This window comes from Notothenia rossii, assembly GCF_949606895.1.
Source record: "Notothenia rossii genome assembly, chromosome: 9".
Taxonomy (NCBI): Eukaryota; Metazoa; Chordata; class Actinopteri; order Perciformes; family Nototheniidae; genus Notothenia; species Notothenia rossii.
The window spans coordinates 8,606,570-8,620,840 of NC_136907.1; the positions used below are offsets into that span (position 1 = coordinate 8,606,570).

General features: G+C 43.5%; 2 protein-coding genes across 3 annotated transcripts in view; one reads left to right on the forward strand and one right to left on the reverse strand.

Annotated features, from left to right (window-relative positions):
* Positions 1–14,271, forward strand: part of tiam1a (TIAM Rac1 associated GEF 1a) — a 64,124-nt gene that overhangs the window by 3,456 nt on the left and 46,397 nt on the right. The gene's annotated exons all lie outside the window — the stretch shown is intronic.
* LOC307017527 (general transcription factor II-I repeat domain-containing protein 2A-like) lies at positions 3,323–4,873 on the reverse strand. Its single transcript, XM_079647123.1, has 2 exons — positions 3,493–4,873; positions 3,323–3,378 (listed from the first exon to the last, which is right to left on the reverse strand). Exon 1 carries the CDS (start codon positions 4,741–4,743, stop codon positions 3,493–3,495), a length of 1,251 nt encoding a protein of 416 aa, XP_079503249.1. The 5' UTR covers positions 4,744–4,873; the 3' UTR covers positions 3,323–3,378.

The window sequence follows — 14,271 nt, forward strand, 5'->3', positions numbered from 1 at the left end:
AATTGAGTGATAATGAAGGGTACCCCTCGATTCTGTGTCTCCTCACGATGTGAAACGATGGGTTGGATGTGCAGCAAAGATAAATAAATAATAATAATCATCATCATCATCATCATCATCATGGTTTCTGGTTGCAAACACTCTCACTTTCCTCTTCAGTGAATATGACTCCTCTGACCTCTGTATAATAACACATACAGTACATAGGATGCAGTGTGATGAGCGTGTGGCAGGCATGATAAAGGGATGAAGCCATTAGCATGAAAGGGGGTGATGTCTCTCTCCCTCTGATCTTTGTGCGTCTTCCTCTCCTCTTTCAACCGTTGTTAGGAAACCCTCCATCCCACTTCCTCAGTGGTTGCCTTATTTCTGCTGTTAAGCAAATACAGGGCTTACGCAGCCCCCCCGTGCCCCTCTCCCCACATGCAATCAAGCTGTTTAAATGTTGGTTTTTTGACTGTGTGCCTGTGGGTTCTCTGTGTGTCTGTCTTTTACTCTGCTGCTGTCATCGTACCAGAAATATACAAATGAAATCTGTTTCGGGTGACGAAGACAAAGACAAAACTGACTGCTTAAGGTGGAGAGACATTGAAAAAACGGTTTCTGTTTCTCTGGAGTGTGTGCAATTAAGGCGCCGGTTCTGTCATAGTTGCATTTAATAGCTGGGGAATCCCTCAGTGTAGCTGATAGTACACGGCAACGACTCCTAAGGGTGTGTCAAGATAAATCTGAGATGATCTGAGATGATTTACAGAACAGGATAACCGGAACAAGGTCTTTGGTTGACCTGGTTATAAAGCACGCTACTGGTGATGATGGCTACACACAGAGACATCGTTTCATCCAAGGGGCGCACGAGTCAAGTGTGTTGAACCTCTTGGATTTTCGGCATCCATGTGCACGGAGTTCCAGTCCTTTAAAACTGCTTTTTGAAAACATGGGAAAAGAGAGGCTGAGTGAGTCAGTGTGAACATAATGTCACACTGACGCGTTTGTGCCTCCGTTAGTAATGTCACCCGTCTAGTTGAGCATGACTAAAAAGTCGTCAGCAGGAGAGTGAGAAACATCAGCTGAAAAACATCCTATCATCAACCCCCTGTCGAGAAGAAGAAGAAGAAGATGGGAAAAGGAGTGGGAGAAGCAGAAGGGGATGCCTCTAATTTGTGAGGGGGCCCAGAAGGGGGAGGGGTGTCTCAGAGCTGACATGAGCTGGCATGTTCACTCATTTCCTATCTTTTGTCTGCTGATCAACTGGGAGTTTCTTCCTTTTCCCCTCACGTTCTTTCATCCTCTCTTTTTTCTCTTTGTCTCTCTTTTTCTGACTCGTGCCCCATCTTCCCTCCTTCCCTCCTCTCTTGGTGTGACAGCATTGCCTTCCCTGTCTGCCCATTATCTCTGATCACTGTTGCGTTCCAGCCCACACTGTCACTGCCAGCTGATGATTTGTAAATGCGTGTTTGTGTATGCGTGTGCAAGCATGCATGCGTCTACATCTTCTTTGATATGCAGAAGGTTAGATCTACATATTTATTTTCTAGGGTGCCCCTTATTTCAGAGGAAAAGCACAAGAAAAAAGGCAAATTAAGTAAGTCATTTGTTTTACTGAGTGATGAGCCAACATAGGATGTGTTCATGCTGATATGTAACCTGAACAGGAAGCTGGTTTAAGTGTGAGAGTGGGAATGCTTGTGTGTGTGTGTGTGTGTGTGTGTGTGTGTGTGTGTCCTAGCATTACTATACTTGTGGGGACCTACATCTGTTTATACAGTCACGTGTGGGGACTCGCTTCCCTTATGGGGACAAATTGGAGGTCCCCATGAGGGGAATCATTAATTTTAGGGTGAGGACTTGGTTAGGTTTAGGATTAGGGTTAGGCATGTGTTGGTTATGGTTAAGGGTAGGATAAGTCTCCAGGAAATGCATGTAAGTCAATGTAATGTCCCCTGAAGTGATGTATACATGGTGTGTGTGTGTGTGTGTGTGTGTGTGTGTGTGTGTGTGTGTATGTGTGTGTGTGTGTGTGTGTGTGTGTGTGTGTGTGTGTGTGTGTGTGTGTGTGTGTGTGTGTGTGTGTGTGTGTGTGTGTGTGTGTGTGTGTGTGTGTGTGTGTGTGTGTGTGTGTGTGTGTGTGTGTGTGTGTGATGTGCTGAGTAGGGATTTCAGAGAGGAATTACTGCAGGAGAGCTAAGAGTGTTTTCAAAGAGATTTGGTCTTTGTGGGATTTCCTTTTTTTTTTTACATCAGCTTGGAAATCTTTACACCCCCTGATTTGTTTGAGTGTGTGTGTCTGTCCAAGTTGACATCCATGAGATAAAAGCAGAGGCCATTGTCTCTCATCTCCTTTGCTCTCATCCTGCTTTCCTTCATCCCCCACATTACATTAGTTACATAAAGGGAGTGCTGACCAGCGACTCGGTGCTCATCACATAGTCACACTCCACAATCCTGCCTGTTGACCTGGAAGTGATGCAGTGGGATCAGGCGTCTCAAAAGCCTCTGCATGCATTTGTAAGTGTGTCAAATGTGTTTGAAAGTGTGTGAGGGTTCTTTTCCTGACAAAGGCAAGGACGAAGGCTTACGGTCAGAGCTGCAGAGGTTTATTTTGTTCTTGGGATTGAGTTTCTTTGGGATAAAAACCCTGCGGTGAGTGCTGTACAAGGTTTCTTTTAGACTCTGTGTTTTTGTTATTGGCTTTTGGTGCGTTAGCTTTAAGGCACGTGAGTGTGTGTGCATGTTTGGTCATATTGCCTTTGTCCTCGCCCCTCAGGCCTGCACTCAGATGTCAGTGACTTGTGTGGAGCTTATACAGGTCACTAATGCACTGAGAGCGAGGGTCTATTCACCGCAGCCACTCAGAGCCCAAACAATAACCTCCAGCTCCACAAGAGCTCAACTCACGGGAAATGGACCCATTGACCTAGATCCAACCCCATCTACTGAAGAGACGGCACACATTTCTGACATGTTGTTTACGACCTCGTCTCAGTGATAGTTTTGTTTTTTGCCACATGACATCGTTTAAGCATTTGCTAAAATCCAACGGGACTCCTATTAGTAAAGTATCCAGGGATTTAATGGTGGTTTACCAACCTTAAAAACTATTTGTTGACCATAGTGCAGATTTAATAGATACTACCGTGATCAATATAGAAACAAATGCAAGGTTCAGGAAAATGCTGTAGAGCTTTACTGTGCTGCTTGTTATGATTAAAATGTCAGAATACACCTATTGATAAAGACAGTAAATACAAAGGGGCTTGCTATCATAACAAGCATCTAATCTACATTTGAAGATAAAACTTTAGACTCTAAAGCAGGGGTCTCAGACTCAATTTACCTCGGGGCCGCTGGACGTAGAGTCTGGGCAAGTCTGGGCCGCTTCAAATATTCCGCAAAACATTTATTAAAAAATACAACATTAACAGTTATTCAACATCTTCTTAACATGAACTGTTCTTCACAACATAACTATGTACAGTTGCTCTGTCTTACCTACTCCTTGCTGGTAGAGACCTGGCAGGGCTTCCTCTCACACAGCTGAGCCACATTTGGTTTGAGGGAGGAAGCAGTTGAAACCCTCAGTATGGCTTGAAGATGTGCATCAGTAATTCTGGACATGTACTTTGACTTATTGAAGTTCATGGTGGAGAAGGGCTGTTCACACATATATGTGCTCCCAAAAAGGCACATGGTCCGCTTGAACATCCTGGAAATCTCAGGGAAGGAGGGGGGCAATTCTCTCATGAACTGTCCAAGCTTGTCTGCTTTCCCATTCACTTCCCTGAACTTGGCTTTGAGCTCAGAATTGCACTGCAGGTTGATGAGCTCCATTTGAAGCACACCAGGGGCATTTTCCACATCAAAGGAGAAGGGGTCTGCAAACATTTGGAAAGTGGCTCTGTGTGTCTTGAAGTCTGCAAACCGCTGATCGAATTCCTCCTGTAGCTTCACAATGGCATCAATATACTTCTCACCACTGAATGCTGTGTCCCTGTCCATGAGAGCCTTGCATGCTGGGAAATGGCAGAGGTTTTTCTGAGGGAGCTGGGCTTTCCATAACATCAGTTTTGTAGAGAATGCTCTGACATTGTCATATGCTGCACTAACAAGCTGGCCCTGGCCCTGCAACTTCTTATTCAGAGCATTCAGCTCCTGCGTGATGTCAACAAGAAAAGCTAAGTCCATGAGCCATTTGGGATCACTCAGCTCGGGAACAGCCATCCCACCCTTCTCCAGCATGAATACTTTCAGTTCTTTTCTCAACTCAAAAAACCTCTTCAGGACGTTTCCCCTGCTGAGCCAACGTACCTCTGTGAAGTAGAGCACATCCTCATATTCTGACTCAATTTCCTCCAAAAAAGCACGGAACTGGCGGTGCTTTAAGCCCCTGGATCTGATATGGTTGATGCATTTCACAACGACAGACATCACATTGTCAAACTTCAAGCATTTGCTGCAAAGGGCCTGCTGATGGATAATGCAGTGCAGAGCAATAGCCTCCTCCACACCCTCCTCCTCCAGTTTTCTTTGAACAAGTGCCACCAGCCCGTTTTTTCTCCCTGTCATTGATGGCGCTCCGTCCGTCGTAATTCCAACAAACCTCTTCCATGGCAGACCGATATCCGCAATGGCATCACACAGTTGCTGAAATATCTCCTGAGCGGTGGTCTGGCCATGCATTGGTTTCACTGTAAGCAACTCCTCTGTCACTTCAAAATTGTCATCAACACCACGGACATACATTGCGAGCTGAGCGGTGTCAGTGATGTCTGTGCTCTCATCAAGAGCTACAGAGTATGCACGGAAAAGTTTGGCTTTGTCGCATGTCACTTGATAAGTCAGAAATGCGCTCTGCCACTGTGTTAGCTGACAGGCTGATGTTGATGAACTGACCCTTCTTTTCCGGACAGACTATACTTGCAGTCTGCAACATGCATTTTTTTACAAACTCGCCTTCCGTAAACGGCTTTCCCGCTCTAGCAATCATCTCACTCACCACATAGCTAGCTTCGACTGCTAAATCAGCCTCATTGCTTCCTTTGTTGAAGAGATTTTGTTGCTTCCATAGAATTTTTTTTAGCTCTGTGACTTTTTTCTCTCTCTCATCTCCCAGGTATTTTGCATACTTTGCATGTTTAGTTGAGTAGTGACGTTTGACGTTATACTCCTTGTATACAGCGATTTTCTCTGTGCATATAAGGCACGTTGCGTTTCCCCTGTACTCAACAAAAAAATATTCAGTCTCCCACTGAAATGTTCTGTGGTCATCATCGATTTTTCTTTTCCCTGAAAGTTTTGATGAAGACATGGCGATATATTTTGCTTCCACTCTGTGTCACTTGTGGATCACTCTGTCTGGATTGATTCCGCTGCGCGCATTTGATTGACGTGTGGCGGAGTTCCCTCGGAGGGGGGAGGGGCGAGGGAACTCCGCGCAGCAGTTCCCTGCCAGCAGCAGCAGCAGCAGCGGGAAAAATAAAATTGAAATATAAAGCGCAAATGTAAACGCGCGGGCCAGATTAACACTATTACATGATATCAACAAAGGGGCCATGAGAAACTGTCTCAAGGGCCACATCTGGCCCGCGGGCCTGGAGTCTGAGACACCTGCTCTAAAGTATCCAGTTTTTCTGATATTTTTCTTGGCCTAAATGATCGATCAGTTTAGAAGGAAATGTAAATAATGAAAGTAGTCATTAGTTTCAGCCTTAACCCTCACTGGGTTTTGTTAAAGTCTAAACTCACGCTTAATGTCTGTGTGGGAAACTTGACCTATTGTGTGGGAAAATAACTGAAACATTTTGTGTTGATTGAAATTTGCAGAACAGAGATGCAACATACTGGGTGTGGTTCACCCTTATTCTTTGAATGTGTCACACCTCGCTGTGTTTGTGCGTGTTTGTTTGTGTGTAATGCTCACATGAAGAAGTAGCAAGAGGGAAGGGTGTTTTCCTTAGTAAACAGCAGATACAAAATATGATCATGTGAAAAGAGTACAGTCAGCGATTTGAAACAGTATGCATGCTAACTTGTACATTCTTCATGCTAGCAATTGGATATGGACTGTATAATGTACATATACTGTATATATATATAGAGAGAGCTGTTTGTGCAGACATTGGCAACAACGGTCAATCACTTTGTTTATTTAGTTCTTTATGGCCAGTTGAAAACTTTGTTTAAGCATTTCTGAAGTTAAGTTGTGTACCATACTGAATTGTTCTGGTGCTTTGCGTCCTCTATTGGCCTGAGAGGCAGAGACACAACACAGAGCTGCTGTTTGTCTGTCACATTCTTGCTGAACATTTCTTATCCCATCCCTCACTGCTCTGCATTGTCTCCTGTCTCTTCTTCAAGGGGGCGCTTTGTTGGCAAGCACCGCTGTTGACTCAGGTGCAGGGATGCACTAAAATAACTTCCCCTTCCACCTCCTGCTGTCCCCCTCCCCCCTTTCTCTAAGGGAGGAGGGGGACAGCAGGAGCCTAGGTGTTGCCCGTTCCTCTACCAATTACTTTTTTCTTTACGCTACACCTGTGTACTTACCTGTGTAAGCTTTACAGTCTCACGGTGAACCCTACTGCTTCTCCACCCCTAATCTTTCATTTCCTTTTTGGATCCCATAGCAACCTCTCCTGTGCAGTAATACCAAAGCCTCTTTCTTACTCTCTGGTTATATTTGGGTAGTACTACAATAGATTTGAAGACCCTCAGCAAGACATTTCTTCATCATAGACTTGCATCACTCGTAAAAACCAGAGTAAGCTAATACTTAATGCATATACTGCACTATATTGTTATAATAATTGTTGTTTCTATCTTTTTACATACTTTTGGGTCCCACCTAAACACACTCACTCCCACGGACAATAAGCCTCTCCAGATAGTCTTACCCCGGCCATATCGTTACTGACAACAAATAGGGTCTGTTCACATCTGCTCTGCTTTGAACTGACACAACATCTATCTCTATCAGCCCCTCAGGACCTATCAGCACCACTCCACCTCTTTACCTCTCATGTCTCCTTCCAGCTCAGCACACATCATTCAACTTCCTACCTGTAGCCCTCCATACCACCAGCTCTAACAGCCTCTCATCCCCCTTTCATCACCATCATTTTCAGACCCTCTTTCCTCTCACATCCCATCCCCCAGTCGCAACCTCCCACCTCAATCAGTATACCTTTGGATGAAACCCTCTTATCCCCCCCCCCACCCTCTCTCTCTCTCTCTGGCTCACACACCCTGTTATTTCGCTGTCTCTTCAACATGTACTGAGCGGAATCGGATGTATTACCTACCAATTTGGCTCCATTCACACCTGTCTGTGTTTGTCTGCAGGTGTCTACACATGTCAGTGTCTGACAATCTTGCTGCCAACATGAAGTGACATTTAAACGTGTTTTTTTTTTTTTTGCCGACACATACATATTAATTGTTTTTTTTTCATTGCATTGAATAAAAACACATTGCACTTTTCAAACCAAGAGGACATTTTATTTAATGAATAACATACCAGTTTATTTCAGAAAAGAAAGCCTCCCACAATAGTTCAGTTACGTGAGAAAGGGAGAAGGGGGGGGGGATAACACAACATTCATTTGTCAGCCCTAAAACTCTCTAGAGAAGTGTGTCTTATCCTACTTCATTACTTTATTGACTCGTCAACCAAGTTGATGCGAATTTGTCAATTTGTGTAGCTGAGATTACGCAGAAAACCGAATAACTTGCATCACATATAATCACTGCAAGGCAAAATCCAGTAGCACAAACAACACAGTGTACCATGAGCCAAAGGGCAACATTGATAAGACAGATTATTTAACAGACTGATAAAATTGATTGATTTGTAAGTTAGTGACACGTTAGCTGAAATGTTTGCCTTCCTGTTGTTCCAGACTGTAGTCCTGTGCTGATACAATGTAAAGGGAATCTCTCAAATATATTGATTATTTTAAGATAAAGAAGTGATCGACTGGATTGGCTATGGATAATAATCTTTATGTATAACCTAGTTTAGTCCAACAAATATAATGTTTTCAAATGTGGAGATGGAGTTTCTTCTCCATCCGGTCTGTAGTAGCCTTTCATTTACCACGTGTCACTTCAAGAAATTCCACAAATGCTTCCACGTCCGTTCTCTTCTTCTTTTGTTACATCTGTTTCTATCTTATATCCACTCTCTCATCCGCTCTTCCCCCAGGGTTGCGTCTTGCCCCGCAGGGTTTCTACGGTTACCATTTGAATCTGGAGCACAGTCAATGTCTCGTCCCACTCCTCCTGGATAATTAAACAACACTTCTTGTTCTGCCTCTCACATTATTCGGAGCAGCAAACCCCATGAATATTCAGTTGATTGGTTTCCGTGACTGGCGATTGTCTGCGCAATCACTATTTCATCAAGCGTTGATTGAGGACTGGCAGAAAAAGCAGAGGATGATTTATTATCATTCATCAAAACAATAGTCCACCACTTGCTTTGCAACCTGCTGCTGGTTGTACTCATACTGTAGGAGGATTTCAAGTGGCACTCCAACACAAGTCCAAATAGATTTAATTTAGGTTTACACACCTTGATCTCGTCCTTCATCTCAGCACACGCGTTAAAATAAACTGCCCTGATAACTGTATATTCAAATATACATGTTAAATGATCATAATGGGAGGTTTCAATCGGTGGGGTTTCCTTCCTTGAATTCATACTCGCTGATCGCCGAGTTTGCAGCAGCTACACACACTCATTGACTCTCGGGCCTCTCACTCAATGGAGGACTTGTGGAAGAAGGATTTTCTTTAAAATATGGTAATCCTTCCCTGCACCGCGCTGCAGAGACAGCCAGCTGAAATCCGAGTTAAGGAGCGTACAGTGTAAGCTCCCAGGAAGACGGAGCAGCGTATTTAATGAAGTTAGTGACACTTGAGGAGTAAAGTGGAGTGAATGGGCTCTACTGCCCTTTATCTTCTCCACTTGATCCTCAGATGCCACACAGACTTTGACCCAAATCTAAAAATCATTTGATATGTCCTTTTGCAGATGATATGCTGTGCTACATATTTATCTCTTACGCCCTGATTCGAAAATGTCATATCTATTTTTGTATTTAGTTCCTCTTTGCTTCTTTACTCTCTCTTTACTGTTATCAGTCAATTTGTTTTATTTCCACTATCATCACAGTCCTGAATCTTATCAATTGTGTTCCCTACTTCCTTATTAAGAGATGACTAATAGAAGGGGTTGTAATAAATGAATAGCAATCGTCTTATTTCCTCCCACTCCACTATATTCTGCCCTTGTCTGTGGTCCTCAAAATGAAAGGGCTCTTGAGGAAGGAATTATAATTTGTCTCTTACCAGTTAAAAGAAAATGAATGTTTGATTTAAGCAGCAGTCGGGACTCAATGCTTGCAGGCGCACTGTTTGTGTACGTGCATGTGTGTGTTTAAGCTGAGCGCGGGGGGATGTGGCGCGTGTCTTGTCAGATCCCGAAAGGATGAATAAGGAGCTAATCTCCCTCTTCCAGGGAATTCTACCAGTGATGTCTGAGACAGTCCCTTCTCGGCGGGACTGTGGGAGAGCAGTGGAGTGTGCGCTCACAATAGGATGTTTTCAGAGCATATCGGACTGTTATCTCACCATTAGATATATATATATATAGTCCTTTTCACAATGCACACAAGCCTAGGTGTGCACATACACACGGGCACTTACAGATGAGTCCCCAATCCTTTTTTTGTTTGGACCATGGAGTCTGCACCTAGTCCTGATCCACACGTTATTAACAGTGTGTATGTTATCTTTCAAAGCAGGTTTGCAGCGTAAACAACAGGGACGCCCCGGTGCACATGCTCCCAGGTCTCCAGGTGTGTCTGTGTGTATTTCTGCAGGGGCATGCAGGTGTTTATGCAAAACCTGGGAGCATGGAGCGCTCTGATAAAAACCGTTCCCATGGTATTCTATTTTGACTTGCTTGGAATGGAGTTTTCTCCCATCCAGAGATTCCTTTGTGTACCCCCCAGAGAGCAACTTAGCGACTTCTGTCCCCACTCTGAGGCAGGGGGTACGGTAACCATTTAAAGAATGTGAAAGGTGCGGGAAAAGGCCTAAGGGAAGGGTGAGTGCAGAGACTGCGTCATGTGTTTTCATGCTTGATAGGGGTGGGGGTGGGGGTCATGGTTCGAAGGTGCAGAGGGAGGTCAGAGAGATCAAGCTGAGAGCTTCTCTGGTTACAGCCGTGTCTAGACTGGTCACTACCTTTAAGGTCTGTTTTAGGGCTCCACTTTTGTCTTTGGGTTATTTATTGGGTTGTTTATTTCACTATGGAGGACAAATGTCGAGGTCATATGAGGCTGTCTTTTGTCATCAGCAGTTAATCAAATCTCAAACTATATTCACCCGGTCTTAACCCTTCGGTATCACTCTGGACATTTTTCTCCTGAATGGCCAATTAGAGTAATCAATTTGAATGATATAGGAGGGTTGAACAAATGTGGGACCCTTGAGATTGGATTTGATTTTATCAGTCTTTGCTCCTATTGTGTAATACCCCCTGACTAACGGCGATAGCTAACAATAACTTTAAATCCTTTTAAATGGAATCACCTTAGGACTTTACAGTTTGTTCCACAATCAAGAAATTAATTATGTATCTATTATCTAATATATAATTCCAATAACTTGTATATAGACTCGTATTGCACTATTCCACTTTTTTTAAAACTATCTTTCTTTTTTTTAATTACTTTTAATATAATATACTTTAATATTGTTTTTATATTGTCTGCTTATCTGTATTATTGTGTTGCATTGTTGGAGAAGCCTGTGACCTAAGATTTTCAACGACATAATTACTCAACAACACGGAACCTTGAACCTTGAATCAAACAAAAGTGTACACCAAATTAAATGTAACCCCAACAGAGTGAAGCACTTTTTAAAAGCTCGAGATAGCTTCCTTTCTTTCTGGATGAGATCCCTTTTGCACATTTTAGATAACAAAAGTGCAAGAGATATTTATTTTTATTTAAGATAACATAATGTTACACCTACTGCAGCAGTTTTCTTTATGCTCTTGTGCAACATTCAAGGCAACACGTTTTGAGTATTATACTTAAAGGTTTGTACGTTGTTATGATGAAGGTCTGTTGTGTTTCAGGGATACAGGTGCTTGTCGATTTCATCATTTGAGTCTGATTTCAGCAGCCTCTGTGTCAGGCGGTCTAGACTGTGACAGGCTTCTAAAAGCAATGAGACAGGTTTAGTTTGGCTTCAATCACAGCGCAGTACACTAGCTCACATCCACGTCATGTGTGGTTTGAATGTGGAGAGCTGAGCTATGTGTCATGTAGGGTGGAGCTGTGGGACAGGTGCAGAGATGAAAAGATTGGCGGGGGGAAGCAGGGCGTGCCTGCTCCGTGGCTGTTCTGACAGGCCTTTGGTATTTATCCAAACAGTGTGAGAACATGTGTGTGTGTGTGTGTGTGTGTGTGTGTGTGTGTGTGTGTGTGTGTGTGTGTGTGTGTGTGTGTGTGTGTGTGTGTGTGTGTGTGTGTGTGTGTGTGTGTGTGTGTGTGTGTGTGTGTGTGTGTGTGTGTGTGTGTGTGTGTGTGTGTGTGTGAGAGAGAGTGTGTGTGAGTCGGAAAACCTGCTCACATTTCTCCTGGGAAAATTGGGCAGGTGTGTGTGACTGGAAGCAACGTCTGCCTTTGTACTATTGTGTACCGCAGGAAGAATACCTGCTTGCGTGTGAGGTTATGCTGATAGACGTGAGAGCCTATAGGTGACGAGCGTCTTTTTCACGCAACAGCAGCAAAGAGAGTGTGACAGCTCCGGTGCACAGTTGTATCTGACAGCGTAGTTAAATGCCACATTCAGCCCCAGTATGATACCCAGCGCTGTCTTTAAATTATTATCATTGTGTCCATTATACTCAGCCAGAAGAGCTTCATGCTGTCGTTGGAAAACAGCTGATCTGCTATTTATACATATAGAAAACACAAAAACAACATATTGGGTTTAGAATGAAGCGACGGACCTGATTTTTATTTCGTTTTGTGCTCTTAGACATTTAATCAGTATGGAATTGTCTTTTCAGCAGCATTGTTCTTTGTATGCTTTCAGTGTGTGTGTTCGTGAGTGGGCATGTCTGCATGGTAATGATGCTCCGGCTGCTGTTGCGCAGGCCATTGTATTAATACACTCTCTCAATGTGTTAATACACTGCGAGAATGAGAGCTATGAACGAGAGACTGAGAGACAGAGAGCGAATAATTATGTTTCCTCTTTTGTCTCGGCTCCCTCAATTAAGCCCGAAGAGAGGCAGCCAGAGCACATGTCTACTTATCCACTTAGAGCTCGGCAACAATAGGACCCCCCAATCTGTCTCTGTCTATCTCTCCCTCGCTCTTTTCTATTTCTGTCTGCCTCTGTTTTCACACTTTTCCATATCAAACTTCTATTCGGAGCACAGGACAAGCCATATGTTTTCTTTCTGTTTCTGCAACAACCTCAGCAACCTCCCTCCTCATACACCATGCCTCCAGCCTCGCCTCACCTCTCGGCTCTATGTGGGTTTAGCAGAGAGCCCCCCCCCTCTCTCTCTCTCTTTCCCCGCTACCCCTCTCCCATGCTTTGCTGCGGGGTACGGGGAGAGGAAAAACCAAGAGACTAAACATTTTAGATTGTACACCGCCAGAGGAAAAGCAGTGGTTTGATTTCCCCTGCGTTGTGTCGGACAGGATTGTTTTGTTTGTTTGGCCTGTGTGTGTTTATTTTTCACCTCCACTCAGACAGATAGGAGAATAGATTAGCGACTTTGCAACGGCAATGTAAAGCCAATGCAACCAAGAGCTCTACGTCTTAAAAAACATGTTTTCTAACGTTTTTATAATCCGAATCTGCAAGGACAGCCATTGTATATAAGAGGGTTATATTGGTTTCCATTCACCAAACACACATGCACTATCTATCTAATAAGCGTTTTAGGTATCAAGTCTTGTGTTTGCAATTACATTATGGCCAACAATTGACACCGATGTCGGATTCAAAAAAGAAAGCAGGACTCTGCACGATTTTGGGAAAAAATCGAATTGCGATTTTTCTGACAAATATTACGATTCGAATTGCGATATTTGTTTTTAAGCGACCCAACGGAAGTTTATTGTAAAATGCGGCCATAACTCCGGCTAGGAAGGTCGTATCAACGTGCTCCCGTCTCTAGCACCCCCGCAGCCCGAGCTACGAGTGAAATAACTAAACTTACATGAAACTTCCGTTGGGTTGCTTTAAATTCAAGCTTCAGTTTAAGATTCACCCTGTAATAGAAACATGTGATGGAGCCTTACTAACCTGACTCAGATGGCTTGTTTCACCAAACCATCTTGGAGAGCTCCATTGGAAGCCATTTGGAAAGGGCAGGCACTTTCAAAAATACTTGGCAGGTGATTGGATCAATCTGTCTATCACCTTCTATCATGGGCCACTTCTGAGTGGTTAACAAAGGCTGGTACATGTGGAGCACAGCACTTCTGATTGGTGTGGATGACTGAAACACAAGAAGAAAAAAAAAAAAATAGTGAAAAAAAAAAAAAAAGGTAAAAAAAATCGCAGGCTTTGCGATTTGATAATCGCATCATTTCAAATCGCGATTTCGATTTAAAATCGATTAATCGTTCAGCCCCCTCCAAAATAAATATTCAGCACGTCTCAAGCATTGCTTGTTCATCGTACTACGTGTGTTTCTGTTTGGTTCTGAAGTGTGTGGGTTGGAATAAGCCTTATTAAGCCGGATGGGATGGAGGAGATATGAGAAATAAAAGGTGGAGGGGGAAGCAGGGGAACGGAAGAGGAGGAGGAGTATCAGGGTCAAGTTGATCTTATGTAACTGCTTCCCACAGCTGGGGAGAAATGTACTGCAGCGGCTAACACCCATACTGGAGTTGAGAAGTGGAACAAAACACTGTAGTTGGTTTCCACGTATTGTAACTGCCACAACCCGTACTTCTCTAATTGTCCTTTTCACTTCTCCTTTACTAAACTCTCATTTCTGTATCTTTTCCGAGAACAGTAACAGGGTTGATTCCTTGTACTTCTTCCCCAGAGAATAATCAAACGGACAGTTCTGCTTATAAGCAATGATACAAGCAGCAGGTGTGGACAAAGTTAACTGTAGAGAAAAAATGATTTCTTAGCGTTGTGGAAAAAAGTCTGACTTACTTACGCACAACATTTGAAAGGCAGATTCTGTGCTGATTGACATCTGTTTTGCAATTGATAGAC

Excerpts from the sequence above, each read along its gene's own strand:
- LOC307017527 (XM_079647123.1), bottom strand. The coding sequence starts at position 4,743 with ATGTATGTCCGTGGTGTTGATGACAATTTTGAAGTGACAGAGGAGTTG.